General features: G+C 45.9%; 1 protein-coding gene across 1 annotated transcript in view; it reads right to left on the bottom strand.

The window, feature by feature from the left end:
- Nucleotides 1-23,507, bottom strand: part of LOC144781939 (cytochrome P450 2G1-like) — a 729,499-nt gene that overhangs the window by 58,026 nt on the left and 647,966 nt on the right. The window contains exon 9 of the mRNA XM_078661027.1: nt 13,180-13,321. Within this exon, the coding sequence (XP_078517153.1) occupies nt 13,180-13,321 (142 nt within the window). The remainder of the gene's footprint in view (nt 1-13,179; nt 13,322-23,507) is intronic.

Raw genomic sequence — 23,507 nt, 5'->3', positions numbered from 1 at the left:
TTGGAAGGTCATTTATATAGATTGAAAAGAGTAAAGGGGCCAAAAGGCACCCCTGCTTCAACCCGTTGTGGGTGGGGATTTTCTTTGATAGGCCTTGGGTCCCCCCTAACAGAACTTGAGTCCAGGTAGAAGAGTGGAGAGCGATTATTACTCTAAGCAACTTCCCTGGGATCCCCATCCTTATCAATTTCCTCCACAGCGTCCCCCTATCTACCCTATCAAACGCTGTGGAGAAATCAATGAAGGCTGTATACAGTGGAAGCCTTCTAGCCACCGGATATTTATCTATTAGGGTTTGTAAGACAGAGATATTGTCTAGGGTGCCACTATTCTTCCGAAAACCAAACTGTTCAAGGGGGATTAAATTATTACCGAATACCCATTCTTGCAGGTGGACAAGGATGCTTTTTGCAAAAAGTTTTCCCATTGCGTCCAGAAGGGAGATTTGCCTATAGCTTGCTGGAATTTTTTTTGGGCCTTTCTTATATAGAGGTACTATTATACTGCCCTTCCAGGAATTAGGGATATCCCCAAATTTATAACAATTGATGAACAGCGGATGTAACATCTTTGCCCAATCGCCATGGTCCTTTTTTATTATGGCTACAGGGACATCATCCGGCCCCATTGCCCCGGAGTATCTCGCCCCCTTGATGTATCCCTCAAGATCGCTCATTAATGGTGCTTCTACCTTTTCTACCGAAAAATTATACTTGTTGAACCCCTCAGCCCCAGCATCTAAGGGATTCGGGGCGTACAATAGAGATATATAAGTAGACCATTCAATTTCAGAGATCAACATGGGCTGGGATTTTACACTACTGTCACAATATTTGGCAATCAATGCCCAGTACTTTCTACTATCCCCCGAGAGTGCCACTTCCCGAAGGTTAACCCATTTTTCGTCTTCAGAGGCCCTGCGATCAGCGACTATTTTCCTTTTCCGGACCTGTTTTAATCTGTATATCTCTTTTTGTCTTAATGGCTATGGGTCAATAAATTGGGATCTAATCAACCTATTTATATTATTATTAAGAGATTTAATTTCATTAGGTATTATTACTTTGGGGGTGGTGCTATCACCTTTCATCTTTCATCCCAACTTTCTGACAGCAGTCATGACTCTTTCATATCTCACGATCGGGTTCTCCCAGGTTAAACTGAACGCAATGTTCTTAAATATCCAATGAAGATTCAGAAGGTTCTTATGTGACTAACAAGTGCGACCATTACTTCGCAAATATGTTATTGTCTCATTCCTCTGATTCCATAGATCAGGTTTCTCGAAGTTTAAAGCTATTTTGACAGCCAATATGTTGTGGTCACTCAAATTAGTAGGAAGAACCTTAAACTGGGAGCATGCCCCAAACAGTTGCAATGACACTGCCATATAATCGAGAAGGGAATTGCCATGTGACCCGTGAAAGGTGAGAGCTGCCGGTGAGTCCTCTGGGAATCTGCCACTTAACCCCTTCGACGCTCATGACGAGCTGGGCTCGTCATGAGGTAGCCTCCTGGCACGCTCATGACGAGCCCAGCTCGTCATGAATAATGGGATTTACAAATTGTCAGCGTGCGGGCGGAAATCATGCCGCACGCATGCGGTTAATACTATAAGATCAAGTATTCTCAAATTTTGCAACAATAAAAGGCCACGTTTATCAGATCTTAAATTGGAAGGGAATATTGCCTCTGGTATAAACCAATCCTCCTCCAGATCCAGATTAGAAAAGGATGTGATTGAGCTAATATTAATCTTGGCATTAAAATCTCCTACCATCAGGATACACACTCTTTCATCATTGCTACATACCTTTTGCACAAAAGTGCAAATGGAATCGACCAGTGGGCTGAATGCCTTCCCAGGAGGGATATATACATTTACCACATACAGAAATGTTGCGCATCCCAAGTTGTCTTGTTCTAATTTTAACTTTACACAGATACAGCAGTTTGAAGGATGAATAAATATCTCAGGGACCCATACTAACTCGCAGCTTAATAGAATGGCTAATCCTCCACTTGCATGCCCCTTTATAGATTGTTTTGCTGCACTACAATACACGTAGTAATTATCTAGCTGGAATTCATCAATTGCCCACGTCTCTTGGAGGCAGATTATTTTGGGGTCTAGGTATGCTAAGGAAATAAGCTTAGAATTATCTTTTACTAGCCCCGCCATATTCCAAGACACGATTGTTCCTAGTAGGCTACCTACGCTCTGTGGGGATAATGTTTGTAGATTTAGCCCCATTCAAGGCGCCTGCAATCCAGTTCCATTTTGACACCTCATCTCCACTATCAAAGCCAAGAACCTCATGTACCTCGGGTGCTACTACCTTTATTTTTCTTACACCCGATCCCCTCCCTACTGTAATTTCCAAATCCTCAAATTTAGTCGTCATATTCTCACCCTCATGAACATTTAATCCTATCCCTTGCCAAAAATGAGAGGATTCGAGCTGCTGCAATGGAGCACCCTGGGATTTGGGGCAGACAATAACATCTATTCCTCTTTTCCTAAAGCCATCCTCATTTGCTAACACGAGGGAAGACACCACCCCTGACTTAAAGATTGCTTTGGTGACTTGAGGTTTGTGCCTCCAATCTAAAAGGACTAGTTCGATATCTTTAGAGGAAATTAATTTTAGATCCTCTATTTCCGATAGGATTCTAAGAAGTGCCCCTCGATTCAGTGTCATTGGCTCAGCATCAAAAAGAGGGATAAAAATTAATGCATTATTCACATGTCCAGTGCCTAGCTCTAGGGGCCTCAAAACATTCGTATCGTAAGGGTTCCTGGTGGAATCAGTGGGTTTACCCCCTTTATTATTATTAACCAATGTAGACATATTACGACTAACTCCCCCACCATTACTTACATCAGGCTTCATGAAAATCAGAGCGGGACCCACTGATTCACATGCGGTCCCACTTAATTCTGTACTCGGGGCTGGTACAAAGATTTGTATATTATCCACCATCGCTCCTGTGCTACTTTCCAGATTAGAGTCCCTTCTTTTCCTGGCCTCACCCAACCCATTTTCATTTTCATTCTGGGAGATTCTAGTCCTACTAGTCAGGATAATCGGCTGGGGGACATTATCTTGTTCCTCAGCTGTAGTCGGATTCATCCTCTGTTTAGCCACTGTTGATGTGTTATTTTCATCATCAGGAGCGAAATTAGAATGATCCGATAGTACTAGGCTTTGGAACCGCAGCTTTCTCTGCTTACGTTTTGGGAACCGGCGATTTTTCCCCTTCCTTTTCCTCCTACACTGGTTTTTAACACTTCCCTCGCTTACTAATAAATGTTCCTCCCCCCCAGAGGCTTCCAGAATATTAATTATTTCAGGTGATTCCTGAGGTTTGGGTTTTTTGCACTTGCTCATATTAAAGATTGGGAAAACACGCACTGTATCTATCACGGGAGAGACTTTTTCATTTACATTTTTCCCCTCAGTGGGGACCTTTGTAGAGTCATTAACAATAATTTGGGATGGGCTTGGAGTTGAATTTCTTCCAGACAGCAAACATCCAACGTCCACCAACCGTTTGTTCGGTTCCTCTAACCCTAGGCCATTAGCAGCTTCATAAATACTGCCATTAATTTGACAAGGATTATTAGGTATAGGGGAGGAACACTTCACACATACTTGGCCATGTTGTTTAAGTTCTAAAACCCCTCCCAAAATGGGTGTTAAGACTTTGAGGATATGATCCGAGTTAGAGGCACTCTTCTCCAGAAGGGACGAAATTGCAGCTAAAATGTTTTCCAATTTAGTAAATGTATACGTTAGCCCCCCTGGTCCAGTAATCTCATTTTTAAGCAATGAAAACGCGGAGTTCTCTATGTGGTTATCACGAGGCAAAGATAAATCATGAAAATCTGATGTCAAAGAGGATTTAGTAGGTGTACTGCTATACATAATTGGCATGTGTAAATGAGTTCCTGCTTGAGGAGACAATATTTCCTTATTCGTATGGGGATCTATAACCAAACATTGTGCACCCAATATTTCTAACTGCTTCAGATGTTCTGCGTTCTTTTCCAGTTGAATGGCAATATCCGGAAGAGTGAGGTCCTCTGTGTTAGCCTGCCCATTAAGTTCACTATGGACTTTCTGACGTTCACTTTTAGGAGAAAATTTGCTTCTTTTTATTGATGAAGAGCAGTCTGGTAAACTCCTTTGAGATACACTTACATTGTCATGTACTTTTTCAAAAAGGGTTATCAAATCTGCTAGTGGAGAAAGAAGGGTGACGTCCTCACTTTCGCCACCCTTACTCTGCGTGGCATCTACCGCCTCTTTCCTAGATAGGGTCAATTCCGTCTCCAAACCCGAATTTTTCTCCACCCCTTCTTGATATGACTCAACAGCTCGACTTACAATAGAAGTGGGTGCTACATTGCCTACGTCCCCATTAGATTTCTGTATTATTATTACAGGAAAGAGTGCTTCTGATCTTGATATATGGCTATCTACTTCATTCTCAGCTATTCTTTCGGAGTCCATTATCACCTCCATTGAATTATCCTCATTTCCCACAGCTCCAAGATCTTCGTTGTTTTGTCCTGTTCCGCTCTTAAACCATCTTCCCTTTTTAGAGAACATTGATGTTATTGATGGATATGATTTTAAAAGAGATAGATGAGCACCAATTCTGTGTCTACGGATCAATTTTTGAGGTTTTGGGGGGCTCCACGAATTCTTGTCACTCTTATCACTATGGTTAATAGCTTCTAGAGGGTTTACAGATTTTACTTTAGACTGTGAACGCAGTTTTACCATGGCAAAAGAAGTTAACACCACTTAAACTTAAGGTTCCTCCAGCTAAAGATATGAAAAGGCTAACAAGGGAAAGCAATTCGTTCCAAGAGAGAGGATTACTGAATGAAACTAAATGAAGACAAAAAGTGCCTTAGGACAGTTTTTACGTCGCGTTATATCCGACACAGAGTATTCCTTAGATAGCCCCCAGAAACCTCTGAAGACCCCCACGGCTATTTCGCATGACACTTTACCCGAGGCCTGGGCTATTCGGTGGTAGCCCAGTCAGAGCTGCACGCCGACCCCGTCTGGCAACTGGGGCTACGGTGACTACGATGACTGTGGTAGACTTCTCGGGTCTCGGGTCGAAGTAAACACTTGAAGATGAGGAATAAAACCAACACACAACCCACCCCAAGTATTGTACAAGACTTATATCCGGATTGTATCTGAGATTAGTCAATAGTTACTCCCAGTGTCCAAAACAGTCAAGGCAAAAGACGCCTGAGACGCCAAAGACTAAGTTCAAGGTTCAAGGACCACGGGTCCACGACCCACCGTCCAAGATACAAGGTCCAAGGTCCGAGGTCCACAAACCACAATCCACAGACCGACGACGATCAAAAAGAAGATGAAGGACTAATGAAAAACGATAAGACAGCCAACCCTGCAGAACCACTGACACAGATCCCCAACAGACCTGAGGTGATCAAGATAAGGCAGGTCACCTGGCGCAGCAGGATATAGCACAGAGCGGATAGCGCAGAAAGGGCGAGCGAGGAATGAGTCCACGGCTTGAGCGACGGGCGATGGAAACACATACAACTCGTACAGCTCGCAGACGCCCCACACGCCCGGCTCACCTCGTTTTTCCACACTATCAGTCTCTCGCCTCCTACACTTTCACGCCACTTCTTACTTCAGATTACTGGGCTTCACAAAACGCACAGCAAAGCTCACAAGGGCCATCCAGTAAAGTCATTAGGGGGTCATTGGGGGGTCCACCACTCCTCTGCTCCTCTGCTCCTCACCTTCTCACCTCTTTGACGGGTGCGCTGCAGGAGGGCCGCAGTGTTTTTAAGCACCTCCCGGCTCTTCTGACGCGATTGGCACGCGCCCCCTGGAACTCTGGGAGTTGTGGTCCCAACGCGTGTGGCAGACAATGGCGTTGCAGTACCCCTGACTGATAGGCAGCAGGTGGAGGCAGGTATGAGGTAGCTCGGGGGCAAGAGAGATCCAAAACCAAGTAAGTGGCCCCACAACAAGAGTCGTATTATAACCAACAGTTGCCAATAAAACGCACTGGGTGAGCGTAAGACTTGAATTGATGTTTTCCCTGAAGAGCTCACTCAATCAGTCAGTAAATCAGTTAGTAATTCCTTTAGGGAATTCTGCCACTGCTTTTCAGGGGGTCCAGTAGTCCGTTGAGTCGGTTGGGCACCTTAGAAAATGTCCTAAATTCCGGCGGGCTCCCCTATCTGTGGTAACACCTCAGCTGTCCCTGGGCCCACTGGCCACAACCGCAGGCCGCACCCGGTCTTAGACCACCGAGCCGCCTCCGCGGGGCAAAACTTATCTCTGTTCGCTCTCTGTTTAGCTCTGTTTGCTCACCGTTTCTCCGTTCGTCCCCTTCTCCACTTTCCACCTCCTGTCTCCTACCTCCCGCTCAAACCGCTGCTCAGCCCACTGTGGGGCAGCCGAGGCTCAGCTGGTCTCCATCTCGCAAGGCCCCCAAGGTGACAAAGATCATTTATGGGCCCCCCGTGAAGGAGGAAAGATCACAGGTGAGCCAGTGAACTGGTGAGACGTGAGGCAGTTCGGCGTGGCAGGCAGGCATGCAGTTCTGGCGTCTTCCTTGCTGCTCGCTCGCGACTGGATCCACAAACGTGCACAGAGCTCAGGCACCTGAACCGGCCTGGTCTAGCCTGGAGCAACCAGGAAAGCCCAAGAAACAGAAGAGTTACCTTTGTGGGGACCCACCAGTCGACGGACGAGCTGAAATGCTAGAAGCGGGCCCACGGAACACTCGTGGAGTGTAGGCCCACAATCTTTGGGGCAAATGGTAGACCAATGCACAAATTCGGGAAACCTCGGGAAGTCAACGCACTTGCAAATGTGCACAGTGTCCAGGAGTTCTGGCTCCATGTCACTCGTGAGGATTGAGGGTCTCTGCTTTGCTGGGATCTCGTTTTGGACTCTGAGAAGTCTGGAAGTCCATATACTGAGTCACAAATCTATCGGGATCCGGTGGGAGCCTTGGAAATGCAGACCAACAATATGCTTCCTTGGTGCCTGTTTGAACAGGGGAGTCACTCCTTTACACAAAGGGAGATACTTCCATCTTCTAGTCGAAATAGAATGTTGAAGTTCCAGGATATATGTTGCAGAGTTTCGTCCAGGGTAATCTGAAGTCCTAAGGACTGGGTTCCTATACTTATACTAAGTTTAGGGGTTGGACTTACTCTAGGGTCCCACCTATGGGAGGACCCAGGGAGGGTGTGGTTAGACCCCTTCTCCTTTGTCCAGTTTCGCACCAGAGCAGGGTCTGAGTGCCTCTGCAACCGGTTTGAATTGGGGTATGAACAGGGACCCACGTTTGACCCCAGCACTGTCTGAAAAGCATTCTATGAATGCATCCACCCACCCCAATACACTAAAGTCTGTCTGGGAGGTGCTTACACCTCCCTGTGACAGGAAAGCTATTGTCCAGGCCTCCCCTGCAGGAGTTTCGTCCAGCAGCAGGAGGTCAGACCTGTGTCTGTGCCAGGGCTCTTTTAAACTATTACTGGTTAAGTAAGTATGTACATGTCTTCTCCCTCTAGAAGGGTGGAATTCTACCCCCGCCGCCAGGACTGGCGGGCGGGGTGGGATTCCAAAGTGTTTGACCCCAGACATGACATTTCAAAGTTAGCATTTACCGCGAGGTTATAATGCACTTAAGAGTATATGGTCTGGCTGCATCACAGAACAGCCTCAGAGAATAGATTCCGAAAGCTGCAGAGGGGTCCTGCTCATGCATGGGCACCCTCTCACACAAAACCAAGCACTCTGCCTTCAGGATTGATAAGGCCTGCCATAGAAGTGACTTATAGGTTTATATGTGTCAGTGATTTAAGGTAGATATAGGTAACCTATATCTTAGTGAGGGGTGCATGCACCGCCTTACCCAGACTGCAGTAGCAGTCCTGTGGTGCCATTTTGTAAGGCTTCCCAGGGGTGGCATAATATATGCTTCAGCCCCTGGTAGGCCTCTTGGGTACCTATGCCCTTAGTACCTAAGGTACCATATACTAGGGACTCACAAGGGTAACCTAGTAACCAATCTGGAGTGTACCTAAAGTACTTGCAATCAATTTAGAGAGGAAGCAGCTAGGCTGGGACCTGGTTAGCAGGGCCCCAGCCAGACTAAATTCGAAAAACAGTGAAACACTAGCAAAAACTGGGGGTAACTATAGTAAGCAGATCATACTCTCCTTCAACGTAGGTGTGATGTCTTTAGATCATTATAGTTTCTTGACCTCGGCAAAGGCATGGCAGGCCTCCCATACTGCAACAGTGAAATTCAAACAGATGGAGAACCCAACCCTTGGTACTCCAGAAGTATTTTTCTCTTGCAATGTGGAGCACGTGTCCTGATCCCTGAAATTTAGTTTTGCTATGCATTCACCAAGGGTGGTTTAGGTCCAGGCACGAGCCTGGGGCCCTGTGATCTTTGGGCTCTATTTCCACAATGATTTAGGAGAAATTGTGTTTGCCTACCTGCTTTCTGATAAGCTGTTCCTCAAATGTCTCCATCCTTCTCACATTCATGGACTCCTTCAGACCAACCATGTGAAGATTATTACTCCTGGAGCATGACTCAAACACCTTATTTTCAGCCATAGCTTTGGTCATTTCAGCAGTCAGATGGGCATCTGCATCTTCCAGGCTTGTCAGCGATATCTTCTACCTGAGATCCTATGTTCTGCCTCGTCCAGCCTACTTCCTTGCTTATCCATTTTCTCCTTCATTTGGTCAAGGAGCACTCTGAGATGATCTAGCTTGTCATCAATTGCACAGGCTGGAGTGCATTTAGATCAAGAGACACTGGGTTCCCTCATCTTCTTCACATTGAGGGCTATTTGTCTCTATTTCTTCAAGGAGTCAATCCACACCTCCACTTGGCAAGCTTTACCTGCTTAGGGTCTATTGGACTTGACTCTTTTGGCAGGTTCACCCCGAAACTTTTTGCATTTGCCTAGCCTGTTTCTGTAACCTGGTGTTGGTGATTTTATGCCTCTACGCACTTTTCCACTATGGTCCAGTGTAAAGTGCGTGCGCTCTCTGTGTATGTGTGGTGAGAGTGGCCTGCCCTCCCATAGGAATGAATGGGGAAACGTGTGTCCATGGTAGTTCCTGATCTGTGTGGGGAGTGCAGGGTCGAGTTTGGTATGTGCGGACTCGTGAGATTGAATGCTGCGCGAGGATGTGTGCAGATTTAATGTGTCTAGTGCGGAAGTGCCACTTTTAGAAGTTGGCATGTCTGTGCAGTGAATGTGAATTGACTGTCTGGCTTGTGATTGGCTAGAGCTGGCTGGTGTGCCTGGCTCCAGGAGTCAGGATGGGTTTGCCCGGTGGTGGATGGAGAGATCTGCATGTTGATCGGAGGGAGGAGTGCACCTGGGACCTGAATAGGGCTGGGCCTTCCCTCCACAATGCTGGCTCCACCCCCTGTGGTGTGTCTGATGTCCGTGACCCATCCTGTGAATAGGCAGAGGGGCTGAGCAAAATAAAGTGCCCAAGAACCAGTTGCATCTGGTTTGCCCCTTGCCTGCACCTTTGGAATCAAAGGGATTTTGTGTATAAAAGAGGGGCTGTGACCCCATGAAAATGTTCTTGTGCTTAACTTGAAACAACCAGGGGCGTGCTGTTGCTGGGGCCCAGGGGAAGGCTTGCCTCCCTGGGCCCTGCCCTGCCCCTGGATGCTGGAGGACTTTTTGGGACCCTTTACCTTGCTTTCTCCTGTTGCCCAGGCAAGATGCTACCCTTGGAGCGCTAAGATTTGGCCCCAGAGGAGCCCTGGAGCTTGGCAGCGCTGTGCTGCACTTTTGCGCTGAGGGAATCCCCTGGTGTAGGGATTTCCCCAAAATTGCTAAATGCGGGAGCCCACCCCGCTTAAGGCCGCCTAATCATGTGTACTATTTTTTAGCAGGTGCCCACCCTGCATTATGCCCACCCCGCTGTTCATTTTCATTTTCGAGGATGCCTACCCCTCGTTTTTGCCCCCGGGATTCACCGCTGTGGCCCGCGGCGAAAACAGGAAGTCAGGCATCGTAGTGCCTGACGGTAGGCGGGACTTCCGGTTTGGAAGGGAAGTCCCACCTGCCGCCACGCTGGTATTGGATGAAGCCCGGGGAGAGAGAGGAGGTTGGCGCCAGTGAGGACGCGAGGCTCCCATGAGCAAGGGGTGCCCTGCGGTGGCGGCAAAGGATAAGGAGAAGAAAGCCCCGGGTCCCAGGATGGGGCCCGGGTGAAGCAAAACCGGCGGCCGAGGCCGCCAACGGCAGTGCGAGGTTCCCTGGAGTCGAGGGAAGCCCCGCAGGAGACGTACAGCTGCCTGCCCGGAGGAGCCCCCGCCAGAGGAGAGCAGCCCGGTAAGTGGAGAGGGGCTGGGGGCTCAGAGCGTGTGTTGCAGTGCCTGAGTGAGGGCTTCCTTCTTTGTGGTGAAGAAGCCCCCGAAGCACCCCGTGGGATCTTGCTTGTGCTAGGGGGGCATTGAGGGCGGCCCCGGATGGCAGTGGGCAGCCCCAACATTTGAATTGTCTCTGGGCCTGCGGGCTCCAACAATGCCCATAATTATTTTCTAAGAAGGGCCAGTGAATTCCCTGTGTCAATAGAGAGTGGCCCCGTCTAGCAGCGGGCCACTCCCACGTTTTGCAATGATTTTCAGAGCCTACGTGGCTCCACCGAGGGGGCAAGTTTATTTTAAAGAGCCCGTGAGGTGCCAGTGAGGGCAGCGTGCCTTTTTCCTTTGTGGACAAGGGTAGTTAAAGGGGGCCAGAGGGCACCGTGGTAACGTGCCTGCATTCGTTGTTTCCAGCTACACCGATGGCTAGAGGGCAGCTGCTCCAGTTGGCCAGAGTTACTGAGAGGGCCCAGAGGGGACCATGCTTTTCCCGTGTAGGAAGCCCATTGAGTCCAATGGCACAGTGGTGCCCGCGTGGTGGCTGATCCCAGCTGCCCTGCGAGGGCACAGGCAGTTGCAATGAATGGGGCAGCTCTGGAGAGAGTCCCTGAGAGGGACAGAAGTGGCACAGAGGTGCCAGGCCTTCCTCATTGTGATGCTCCCAGCTGCCCAGCAAGTAGTGGGCAGCTGCACCGTTTAGGCGCAATTCTTTGGGGGACATGGATTATGAGTTAGGAGTGAGATGCACTCCTTTGCCCCATCCCTGACACAGCTGCGCAGCACGGAGTGCCAGCTGCAGCGTTCAGGCCCTGTTCTTGTTCTCAGCTGCCCAGCAAGTAGTGGGCAGCTGCAACGTTTAGGTTTGCGCAGATGGCGCACCCTTGACTGGCGCTGCATTGGCAGCGCGCCCTGACATTCTGGACTCAGGGCATTTGAGCCCCTTCTTGATGGCCAGTTGGCCAGGGGGGCTGGTATGTGTAGAGGGCCTAAGGCCCTAATGTTATTTATGTGCTCTAAGTGCTAGGAAATGTAATACATTTAGTATGTTTTACGCATCCTGTGTTTGATACCTCTAGAGATGGATTTACCTATGTAGGTTTGTGTCAGTGAGAATGTACTTCACTCTGTGCTTTATGCCACTAAATGTGAGTTATACTTAGGAGGTGGGGTCTAATGTGTTTAGACTAGTGAGAAGAGTACGTAATGTAGTTTATGTTACAGGTTGAGGTGGAGTACAGTGATTACCAGTAGTTGCTGGTTGTAGGTTTATGATCTATTTTTACTTGTACCAATTTCTGCTAAGTGTTGATCCTGACAGTGGCCCAGGTGGCCCTGTCCGGTGTAAATAATCCCTTGTGAATATTGCCAGTGCCAGTTGGCACAATGTATATTGTGTGATTACTATCTGATGTGTTTTGACAATACAAAAGTTATTTTTATATAACCTTGTGTGGAGTTCCTTTTGTAGTGTGCCTGGGATGTTGTTGCTGTGTGCGTGCGCAAGTGCTTTACATGTTGCCTCCGGGATAAGCCTGTCTGCTCGCGCCAAGCTACCAAGGGGGTGAGCAGGGGTTATCTTTGGCGTGTAATCCCTTGCCCTGACTAGAGTGGTGGTTTCTGCCTGGCTTTGGCACAAGCCTTAGCCAACCAGAAATCCCAGTTCTAACAGGGTCAATCTTATTAATGGCCAGAGGCTGTCTAATCTGGTTTAGTAGGATTGGTTCTTGCCGCTCGGGACATGGGAGTTGACTGGGCTGGAGGTCTTGCCTGCACTTTGTACCATGGGATCTGGCACCTGGAAGGCTGGTCAGGCAGTAAACAACACTTAACCAGTGGTGGCAATGTACCCATGCAATGTAGAGTACCCTCAACAGGAGATGGCAGTTCACATTGTGTGGATTTCTATGAGACAGGCAGCTCAGTGTTCCAATAGAGAGGGAAATCAGGTTGGGAGCATGGAGGCTCTAGAGCTACATTTGAAGCTTAGTGGAAGGAAGAGGACATTAGATGTTGATGAGGCACAGGCAATCTTTAACTCCTCCACCCAATGGAGTGCACTCATTCACTAGCATCACTGCTTACTCCAAATTTTAAAGTGAGCCAGCAGATTCAGGTGCCTCAGTGGCCTGCTCCTGTGGTCTCTGGGATTCGGACTGCCAGCGGGTTCCATTCTACTGTGCCTCAATTTAGCTGAGAAGCAAGCAGGATCCGTATATGGGTCTGCGCACTGCTACCCAATCAGGATGTTAGACCGAATCTAGGTGATGTGGTTATCATAAGTTCCCTTCTTCAACCAATCTCTAAATCATCCTCTTTCAGGTTGTTAGGGGTTCATCCAAAATCATGAACTTGTCACTGGAATGGCAACCACTATAACAACCACTTCATGGTCAATATTTAAAATTATCGGGACCGATTCACAAAGGTAAAATGAGACAAAAGTCAAAGTTTATGACTTTCAGTATTCACAAAGGGCATTTACTACCCGTAAATGCCCTTTGTGAATACCAAAAGTCGTAAAGTTCAACTTTTAGCATTCACAACGGACTTTTACGAGTAGTACCTTTTTGAATTGGGCCCACCATCTTTACTTGATGTTGTCTGGAAATTATTCCATCTTCTGACAGGCCTTTAATTATTTCCATCTGCCATGAGAAACGACATCATCAGGACCAGTGCAGTGGTGAAGTGTACTAATGTGTGATAAATGCCATTGGTTGAGAATACAGCTTTAATTTGTACCTGCTGAAAATGGCAAGAAAGCATCATTCTTCTTGAAACTGCCATCATCATTCAAGAAGTTCTGAGGGGTGAATTCTTCTGGGCTACTGAATTTTTCTGGATCCCACAATACAGTACCAAGCATGAAGAACACATCAGTCCCCTGCAAAAGCAACAAAACGCAGAAACAAGAAACTATGAATACGGGCAACTAGAGTAAAATAAGCCATAAGAACTACATTATTTGAAAGAGCAATCTCCAAAAACATTCTAACAGACTTATAGAAATCAAAACAAGTAAAAGAAGTAAACATACTTTTCTCCATTGAACAATATAATATTATCTGTTTCCACCTATCATGAGATAATTCCAGGATGTATGTATTGATTGGAGTAGCTAGAATGAGAAATAGTTTTAGGGACTGTCAGGACATAGGCTTAGCTGTACCTGTATATGTAGTTGATTCCTGAGGGGGGGCATACATTTCTTTTAAGAATCCAGATTGCCTAGTTGTTGCATCACAGAAATATTTATTTAATAAAATGTTGATGTTGGTCAGGAAAAAGTCGAGCAAAACGAGTGAAAGGTCTGAAAAACTGTAAGCTTGACTTTTGATATCAATGTTGCAGAGCACCACACTAGGGTAATGTAGCAAACTTTTCAGCAAGATGGGGCTCTGATAAAGGCCATTCATTTTGTAGGTTGAGCATATTAGCATTTATCATGATTATATCCATCTAGTAACAATGATAAAATTAATAATGTTGCTACTTCTTACCTGTTGTCCAAACTCAGGCAGTTCTGTCACATTACACTGAGGCTTGCAGTTGAAGATGTGGCCACTGTAATAATTTATCAGTAGCTAATACTAGTGCATAAAGCACCCAATAGTTCAATGGAACACAGACTTTTGCGGTAGGGAGAGCCTCCCATCATCTAATTATATGGGTTAAACTATTTTTGGGCATTAAAATTAAAAAGTTAGACATTTTCTCAATGGTCTTATTCAGCCTTATTAGGGCTTCCGAATACCCCCCTGTCCAGATTGTATTAATATGCATGGTGTGTAAGGAAACACTGTGTTTCACTGAACAATAACTGATGATAGATCAATCAATTTTTTTAAACAATTTTGAGAGTAATATTATTATTTTTACACAGATTTTATAAACTAATGTACATCGCATATATTAATATGATTGATGACGCTTCTAATGGTTTTTAAGGGATTATTTTTCCCCAAATATACTTTTACTACTAGTGGCAATGAATCATAGAATGGTTAATTTATTTGCTGCTTACAACTGAATGCTGGATCTGAATAGCATAGGCAATGATGCAAATTACGAGCCTGGAAGCTGCTAGCTGTTGTAGGAAACTGGGTTCTTGGTGTAGTACCCCCCCAACACCACTTTTTCCCTGGTTTGTGATGCAACTTTAACTGAGGTATACTGGGTCCCTACTAACCAGGTTCCCAGTACCCGTATTCTTTCCCTAAACCTGTACTGCAATTGACACATCTTCAGCAACCCGTATAAGTCCCTAGTAAATGCTATCCCTGGTACCTAGGACATTGACACTGAAGAGGGTCCACTAGGGCTGCAGCACAAATTGGGCCACCCTGTGGACCTCCCTCCAAGTCATGCACACTGCCTTTGCAGGCTGCGTGTCTTGGTGCAGAGAAAATTGAAGAGTCAATATGGCACACAGCCCTGAGTACCATGTCCACAGACACTGCATGATGTATAGATAAGTCATTCTGACTGCAGGCCTTGCTTCCCTAAGGCAGGGTCCACTATATCCCATGTGCAGACATATCTGCATGAACAGATATGACCCTACAATATCTAAGTCCATTTTGGATATTGTAAGTGCTGAGGGAAGCCATAGAGAAAACATGGGCCTGGTACTTGTCATTAAGAGTTTCCTAGCTCCATGATGGCTTCACTGTACCCTAAGATGTTTGGTACTAAACATCTTGGGCCAGATGTAGGTAATTCCGATTTACCTACTCTTAAATACCGACTCATACCGAATCGGTATTTAAGAGTAGGTAAATCGGAAGGAGGCAGATGTAGGTAATTTTCATATTTCAATTACCGATTCTGTAAGAGTCGGTATTTACCGATTCTGTAAATACCGAATCTGTATTTCACATTGATTCCTATGGGCCTTGAAGCCCATAGGAATCAATGGGAAATACAGATTCGGTATTTACAGAATCTGTAAATACCGAATCCTGCAAGGGTGCAGGGGGTGTCACTTTGACACCCTCTAGCACCCCAACTACAGGCTTGTGTGCCATGTGGCACACATACATGCCCTAAGGGCATGTCTGTGTGTCACATTGCACAGGTGTGCTTGCACAGATGTGCATGCACACCTGAATTCGGTATTTTACCACCCAATAGGATTGGGTGGTAAAATACCGACTCTTAAGGGCCTGTGGCCCTCTCAGGAGTGTCATCTACATATGGATTTACCGAATCGGTAAATATATACCGATTCGGTATTTTACCGATTCTGTAAATTTACCGATTCGGTAAATTTACAGAATCTGTAAAATATAGGCCCCCTACATCAGAAAACCCAAATACCGGTCGGTAACGGCCGAATTCGGCCGTTACCGACCGGTATTAGGGTTCCTACATCTGGCCCCTTGTCTTAATAAATCTTCACTGATGCCTCTGATGGATTTATTAATACTTGCACACAGGGGACACCTTAGAGGGTCCCCTGAAAACCTACCAAACACTGGTGTAGTCTCTGACTAGTCTTAGCAAGCCTGCCACTACCAAACCCGCTTCTGACCTCACAAGGTGAGAACATGTATGCTCCGAGGCCAGGAACAAAGCCAGCTCAAACCAGAATGGCATTCCAGGGTGGGAAACTTTGAAGATGATGCTACCTTTGAGCTGCAACCCAGGTATCTCTGATTGCCCACATATCCTGCTCCATATTTGGCCAGAGGACAAGATGAAAAATTGATTAGAACAGGAGGGGTGCCCACATTCAGCCAGTACCAACCCTAAGGTAGGACAGGTGATGTGGACATTACTTTTCCACTTCCTCCATCTTGACATGGAGGAATTAACCTATCAGGCCTAGGGTAGTGCCCCTGTTCATAGGAAGTGGTAACTTAGAAGGTGTAGACACCCTAAAGATAAGTAGCCCATTGACTACTACCTGCCACCACTGTTAACAATCCCAAATTTAGTTTTTAAGAGGCATCTCTGGACCCTGAAATTAAATATGATGGCTACAAAGAAGTTACGGACAAAGAAGAGCTGCGAACCTGTGGACCTGCTTCAGAATTTTGGCACGAGACCCTGCCTGCTGCTTCTAGTACTCAACCATTGTGGTGTGCGGTCTTGTCCTGCAGCTGTGTCACCTCCAGGAACCCTGGAGCACTTCCAGCTCTACGCCAATAACCAGAGAACTCCCTTGGGTTACAGGAACTCCTTCCATGCAGTACGCAGGCAATTTTCCATCAGCAGACGGCTGGCACCAGACCTGGGACCACTCACCTGCTCGTTGCCTCGCCGCCTCTGGGGTGCTCACGCTGCAGTTCTCTCCCGCCGCAGCGGTCCAGTGAAGCCTGTGGATGCCGCGGGGAGACTACAGCTCCCAGAGTGCTCGGCGAGCACTTCCGCCCACTTCCGCCTGACAGTGCGCCTGGAGGCGCTTCAAAGGGCGTAGGCTCCATCTGTGGAGTGGGGGCATTTTCCATCAGCGGACGGCTGGCACCCGACCTGGGACCACTCACCTGCTCGTTGCCTCGCCGCCTCTGGGGTGCTCACGCTGCAGTTCTCTCCCGCCGCAGCGGTCCAGTGAAGCCTGTGGACGCCGCGGGGAGACTACAGCTCCCAGAGTGCTCGGCGAGCACTTCCGCCCACTTCCGCCTGACAGCGCGCCCGGAGGCGCTTCAAAGGGCGTAGGCTCCATCTGTGGAGCGGGGGCATTTTCCATCAGCGGACGGCTGGCACCAGACCTGGGACCACTCACCTGCTCGTTGCCTCGCCGCCTCTGGGGTGCTCACGCTGCAGTTCTCTCCCGCCGCAGCGGTCCAGTGAAGCCTGTGGACGCCGCGGGGAGACTACAGCTCCCAGAGTGCTCGGCGAGCACTTCCGCCCACTTCCGCCTGACAGCGCGCCCGGAGGCGCTTCAAAGGGCGTAGGCTCCGTCCGCGTCGCGGGACGCGCGCGGGCGTGCGCCGGGCTAAGCCCGGGCAAAGGGCGGGCCCTCTGAGGCCCTCAGAGGTCAACAGTGGTCGGGCGGGCTACCCATCTAACTTCCATTGGAAGGTGAGACTTATCGTCCATTATGGGGGAACGTAACAACACCTCCACTAGTACAATTAATATGGATACGAAGATTACCGAAGCCCCTGCATCACTACAACTTTCCTTTGAGAGTCTCCTGGAAAATGCATTTAATGAGATCGCTGAGACTGAAAGGAGATTTTCTCTGGCCTCTCAAAGTAATGGCCAATCGACCATTGTTATAAGTCCTAATCACACTATACCCCTATTGCCAGAAGTAATTATAGTAAAATCTAGCTCTGCGGCGAGCTCATCTATTGCATCGCAAGAAGGAAACACCCTTGTTATAGCTACTGATGTTGCTAGCGATTCTGCACCCTCAACAGTAAATATTAAGACTGCAGGAGCAAAACGTAAAAGGGGCCCAGCAAAGACTGTTTTAAACAAGAGGAAGCAGCCCCCTAGGAGTGTTAATCAGCCTACCCCACAGAGTATGTGGTCTAGGGGGAAAAAGCGTCAAACAGAAGCCCCAACAGTTTGTTTGGACATAGGGGAACATTGTGATACCGTGATAACAAATGATGGTACTAATTCAATCTGCACACAGACGGATTTTCCTATTGAAAATGTTCATCAATTTAAATCACAGGGAAACCTTATAGAGACTGTTGCAGATACAATTTTTAAACAACTTGAAGGTCAAATGATGAAACAATTTAATATTATTTTTAAAAGGTTTGACAGACTGGAGACTCTTGTGAAAAATGATGAAGCTAAGAGGAAAGGGATGGTCTGTCTAGACCAAATTAGAGGCGACCATTTGGTAAAAGATTTAGAGTCTATTACTAATACTCTATCCAACGGAGAGCCCAATAAAAATTGTGATTTAGCTAAAATTCAAGGGGCCACAGGGGTACCAATTGTTAACATTCCCTCCTTGACACCAGTGGAAGCTAACACAAAGCAAAATGATTCTCCACAAATCTTGAAAATCCCGCCTCCCATTCCTCCACCATCTTCCGGTCTGATTAAAACCACAAACATTACCAAAAAGAGCATCCCCCCACTGGTACAGCTAAGCAGAAAGTACCTACCAGACCTGGCCAGCACAGGGCTCAACCTGAGGATAATAGACCAATAAAACATCAAGGTCCAGCTTTACATCTTCCTCCTGAATCGTGCCCTTATGTCTTGGTTTTGGCCGGTATACCACCACTTAGGGAGGGCCAAAGCGAATCTTGGGTACAGTTACACAACAAATGTATTGACTGGTTAACTAAGCACAAGGGGGTTGGCTACGACATAACAAATGAAATTCTCTCTGCTCGCCGGGTGACCTGGGTCGGTCCCCTGTTTAAAAATATCAATGAAGATTGTATCACAATTAACTTCAGGAATCCGGGCGTAGTAAAATATTTACTAAACAGGAAGAATACTCAGAATGGTCCATCTACCGTGGTGACCCCCTTACCTCTGAATTACTTTTACAGACCCCCCAACAGATTGTTGCAATCACCACCAACATTCCCGTTATATAATAGATTCTCAGCATTATCAGACCAGGGCACTTTAGATTGACTGCCTGCAACTCTGGAAGATTCTGCTGCAGTGTTGCCCTTTGCTGATGATTCTTTAAAGACTGTAGATTCTGGGACGGTCCTGTCATTGCCCCACCCTCCTCTGCCATTAAACCCTCAATGTGATCAAGTGTCTAATTTAACAACTATTGCCACTTATGATGTTTGTCCTCGTGTTTGTGAGAATTTGTCCATTGTAAGTTGGAACATTGCAGGGCTAAGGGCAAAATTAGAAAACAAAGCTTGGAAGGATTGGGTAAATTGTTATGATGTTTTAATGTTCCAGGAAACTTGGAGTACAACTAATCTGTTATTAGAAGGGTATAGCTGTCACAACAGTATTGTGCCATCCCCACCCTTAGGCCGGCCAAGTGGGGGTTTATCAATTTGGATAAAAATAATAGCAGAGGTAAAAATAGAAGCAATACAAACTAATAACCCAAGTTTTATGGCACTGGTATATGTAAGAGAGGTAAAATTATGTCTGATAAACTTTTATAATAATGATTTTTTATCCCATCCGAACCGTAAATTTTTAGACTTGTTTAATTTTTTCGATGATATAATAGAGGGGCATAAATACGGGAAGTTTGATGGGATTTGTTTAGGAGGAGATTTTAATGCTCACATCCATTTAAATAATCCCCCATGCAGGAGAGGCGTAGAATTATCCGATCTCCTTGCAACTAGAGAACTCTTAAACTCTATGGAATTTGCTGGTAACGATACAAGCACTAAACCAGTCCCTACTAACATCGGTCATGGGAGTGCAACAACTATTGATTATATATTTGTTTCATCTTACCTTGCCGATGTTTTATCAAAGGCAGAGGTAGTGTGCAATGTATATAGTGACCACTACCCAATTGTGATTCATCTGAAATTATCAAGGGGGAAAACATCACATAGGGAAATCGGCGCAGCTAACTTGGCGGCGACAACGGATGGATTAAGGGTTGTTTGGAGGGGAGTGGATAACAGAGGTGTTTTGGGCAGCGTAATTAGGAAATATCCTGTATTGATCTCGGACTGTCTAGATATCGATAATTGCGGGGGCAACTTGATTCAATCTTTTGGGGAACTCTGCTCCGCAATAAAAAGCGAAATTTCCAAGTCAACATCAAGGAAAGCTGAGGGAGCCCCAAAATGGTTTGATGCCTCTTGCTCAAAGGCAAACCGGGATCTAAGGGTTGCTCTCATGGCCGAACCACGGGATATTTCCCAGGTAAGGCTTCTGAGAGCAAGATACAAATCCACGCTGCGCACTAGATCAAATGAACTAGTTAAAGGTCATTGGGAATCTTTAGCACTTTCAGCCGCCCTAAAAGACACCCCGGGTTTCTGGAAGGAGGTAAAGAAGTTAAGATCACTTGGTTCGAATATAACATCGATCAATTGTAATATCCTGGGACCTGCGTGGGTGGAGCATTTTTCAATGATTTATACTGTACCTGATCACCCTGTAGTAAACCTTCCTCCTCCAACTCCCTTAAACATCACATTGCTTGAGGTAGAGGATGCTATTACTGAATTCGCCAGTAATAAAGCACCCAGCCCAGATGGTCTTTCCATCGACCAATTAAAATGTGAAACTAATTTCTGGGCTCTATTATTATGCAATGTTTTTAACAATTTAACAAATGAATCCATCCCTGAAACTTGGTCAAATAGCACCATCGTCCCCATCTTTAAAAAAGGTAATAGGCTTGACCCTGGGTGCTACCGCCCAATATCATTGATTGATAACACCTTGATAGTATTGGGCAGGGTAATTTTTAAAAGAATTAGAACTTGGGCGGAGGAAAGTTCTATTCTTCACCCAAGTCAGCTAGGGTTTCGTAGTAAGGTGGGCACGGTAGAACAGTGCCTACATTTAAACTTGATAATGGCCAAATATTCAATTGCCAAAAAATCCCCCTTATATTTTGGTTTTATGGACCTGAGTTCTGCTTTTGATTTTGTAAACCGCTCCCGTTTATGGACTGCCCTTCTTACTTATGGTCTAGATGAAAATTGGGTGCATTTCCTATCTTACCTTCACAGCAACCTAAGAGCCAGTGTGCGCATTAACTGTTATGGTGAAGTTTCAGATGATATTTTAATCGACAGGGGGGTCAGACAGGGTTGCGTCCTGGCCCCGCTGCTTTTTATCTTATATATTAATGAATTGAGCAGCTCATTAGGAATCCTAACTAAAGATGTACCTTATATTAAGGGCATGCCGTTACCCACCCTTCTTTATGCTGACGATGCGGTCCTAATGGGCTGCACTCCAAAGGCCCTGCGTACTCTAATCTCAGGGTTCGTTAGCTTTATGGCTGATCTGGGTTTAAGTACAAATTTTAAAAAATCCCTTATTATGTCCTGTGGCCCAAAGAAGCATAAAATTACAAGGATAACCTCACGGGAGAATGTTTTACATAGCACATGTACTTTTCCATATTTGGGGCTGATGTTTTCGAACAGCGGTTCATGGCAACCGCATGTTTCTTATGCCAGAAACAAATTTGGTAAAGCCATTAACTCCATAATTTCTTTACGCCAACCCAACCATGCGGATGTGATAACACCATTAATTAAGATTTACCAAACACAATGCATCCCTACCGGCACTTATGGTGCCGAGGTATGGGGATATACAAATTGTCTCCATATCCAGACGGAAGAAAATAGATTCTGTCGGAAATCGTTGGGAGGAGTTATATGTGCTTCAAATTACATATGTCATAGTGAATTAAACATCCCCTATATTGAGGACTTTGTTAGATCAAGGCCTGCCCTTTTTTGGTTAAAGCTATGGACGAACCCGGCAGCCATATTGACCCAAGACATAATATTAGACTGCCTAAAATGTGATAGGGCACATTATATAGCATGGTTAAAAGCAGTAAAAGAAAGCTTAATAGATGTTGGGTATGGCTATTTGTTTACATCTCCTAACCTTATTGATCGTTCTCATAAGAAGTGTATTCAAGGGGCTTTGTTTAACCTGTACAGAGAGAAACGGGAAAGGATACACTTCCCTAAATGTACAGTTGCCAAATATTTGGGCCATTCAGAGCTCATTTCTAGTTACACTGCCCCACCCCGGAAATACCTACGTTTAAATCTTGGTAGGTGGAATAGAAGTTTACTATTCCGTTTCCGGGACGGCAGTATAGTAAATTTGTTAAATTTTCCACTGGGTTATAATAAACATTTGGAAACACTAGGTTGTCCTTGTAACCCGTGTATGAAACAAAGCCTCATGCATTTCATGTTTTTCTGTGATTTTTATAAATTGTTTACTATGCACTTTTTAATGCCTTATTGCAGGAAACACGATCTGGTTGATTTCAAGATTGCTATGAGGAATCTGTTAATGTTAGGTACTGATGAAATTATTTTTAGAGTGAGCTGTTTTTTAAAGGCTGCTGTTCGCTCACGAGCTACTTTGAGTATTGATTGATAGGAATTTACAATCTGCATATTGCACCTTATATCACCTTCGTTTGTTATATGTTTTAAGCTGTGTATATATATATTTATATGTATCTGTGTGGATAACTGTCGCTATTTTTAAGAAATTTTTTAGATTGTATATATTGCCTTGTCTCTTTTTAAAAAAAAAGTTTTTGCACTTTTTGCACATCAGACATATCATCATATTTGCCAGTTGTCTCATTTCTTGTATTGTATTGCATGTCATAACAATTGTTGTGTACTTTTATGGATTTATTTTTTCCGAATAAAGATCTTTGACTGAGTACGCAGGCAACAAACCCTCAGAGTCTGGTTTACCAATTTGCTGCTACCCGATGATTCCGACACAGCATCCAAGCAAAAATAGGTACATCAGGTCTGAAGGCCTAGATCTGTCTCCCCCACAGTGTGAAGACACCACGACCAACCAGAGCTGTGCTGTACCAAATCCGGGGTTGTAGACCCCCTGTAACCTTCACCAAGACGAAGAGTCCAGTCTGGACTCCACCTGCCCAGGAAGCAAGTACCAGTCAAGGGATGTCAGGAACCCTGAGACCCACTATGTGAGTGGTCAAGCTGTCCCAAAATTGTCCCTTCAACCTGCCTGCCCCTGACTGCAAAGACATCTTGATGCATGCCGCCTGGCTGACCTATCTGCTCTGCACCCAGCCTGTCCTATTTGGGTACTGATTGTGGCCCTTACGATCTGCTCCCTTGAGTGGTACTCAGCAGACTTACCGTTAAGTCCTCTTGTGTAATGTGTTTTCTGATAGCCTCTACTCTGTAGCAAACCTGCTATCAATGACCTCAGCACACTGATACTAGCCAAATCCGGGACACTCCTGACAATCCAGTGGTAGAACATTGGACCTGCCTTGCTACTTAAAATAAACCCAGAAGGTAAAACTCGAGATCCAACTGCATGATTTTATATGCATTTTCCCATCAACTTCTTTGGTGTGAAATTGCGCACAAGAGTGTGATATTTTGCGAACTTTGAAAACCCATATCTTAAAAAGTACTTACGTTAAAATTAAGTTCTTGGTC

Source organism: Lissotriton helveticus, chromosome 9, assembly GCF_964261635.1.
Source record: "Lissotriton helveticus chromosome 9, aLisHel1.1, whole genome shotgun sequence".
Taxonomy (NCBI): Eukaryota; Metazoa; Chordata; class Amphibia; order Caudata; family Salamandridae; genus Lissotriton; species Lissotriton helveticus.
The sequence above is the reverse complement of the archived record's forward strand: the minus strand, read 5'-3'. Positions and strand labels throughout refer to the sequence as shown.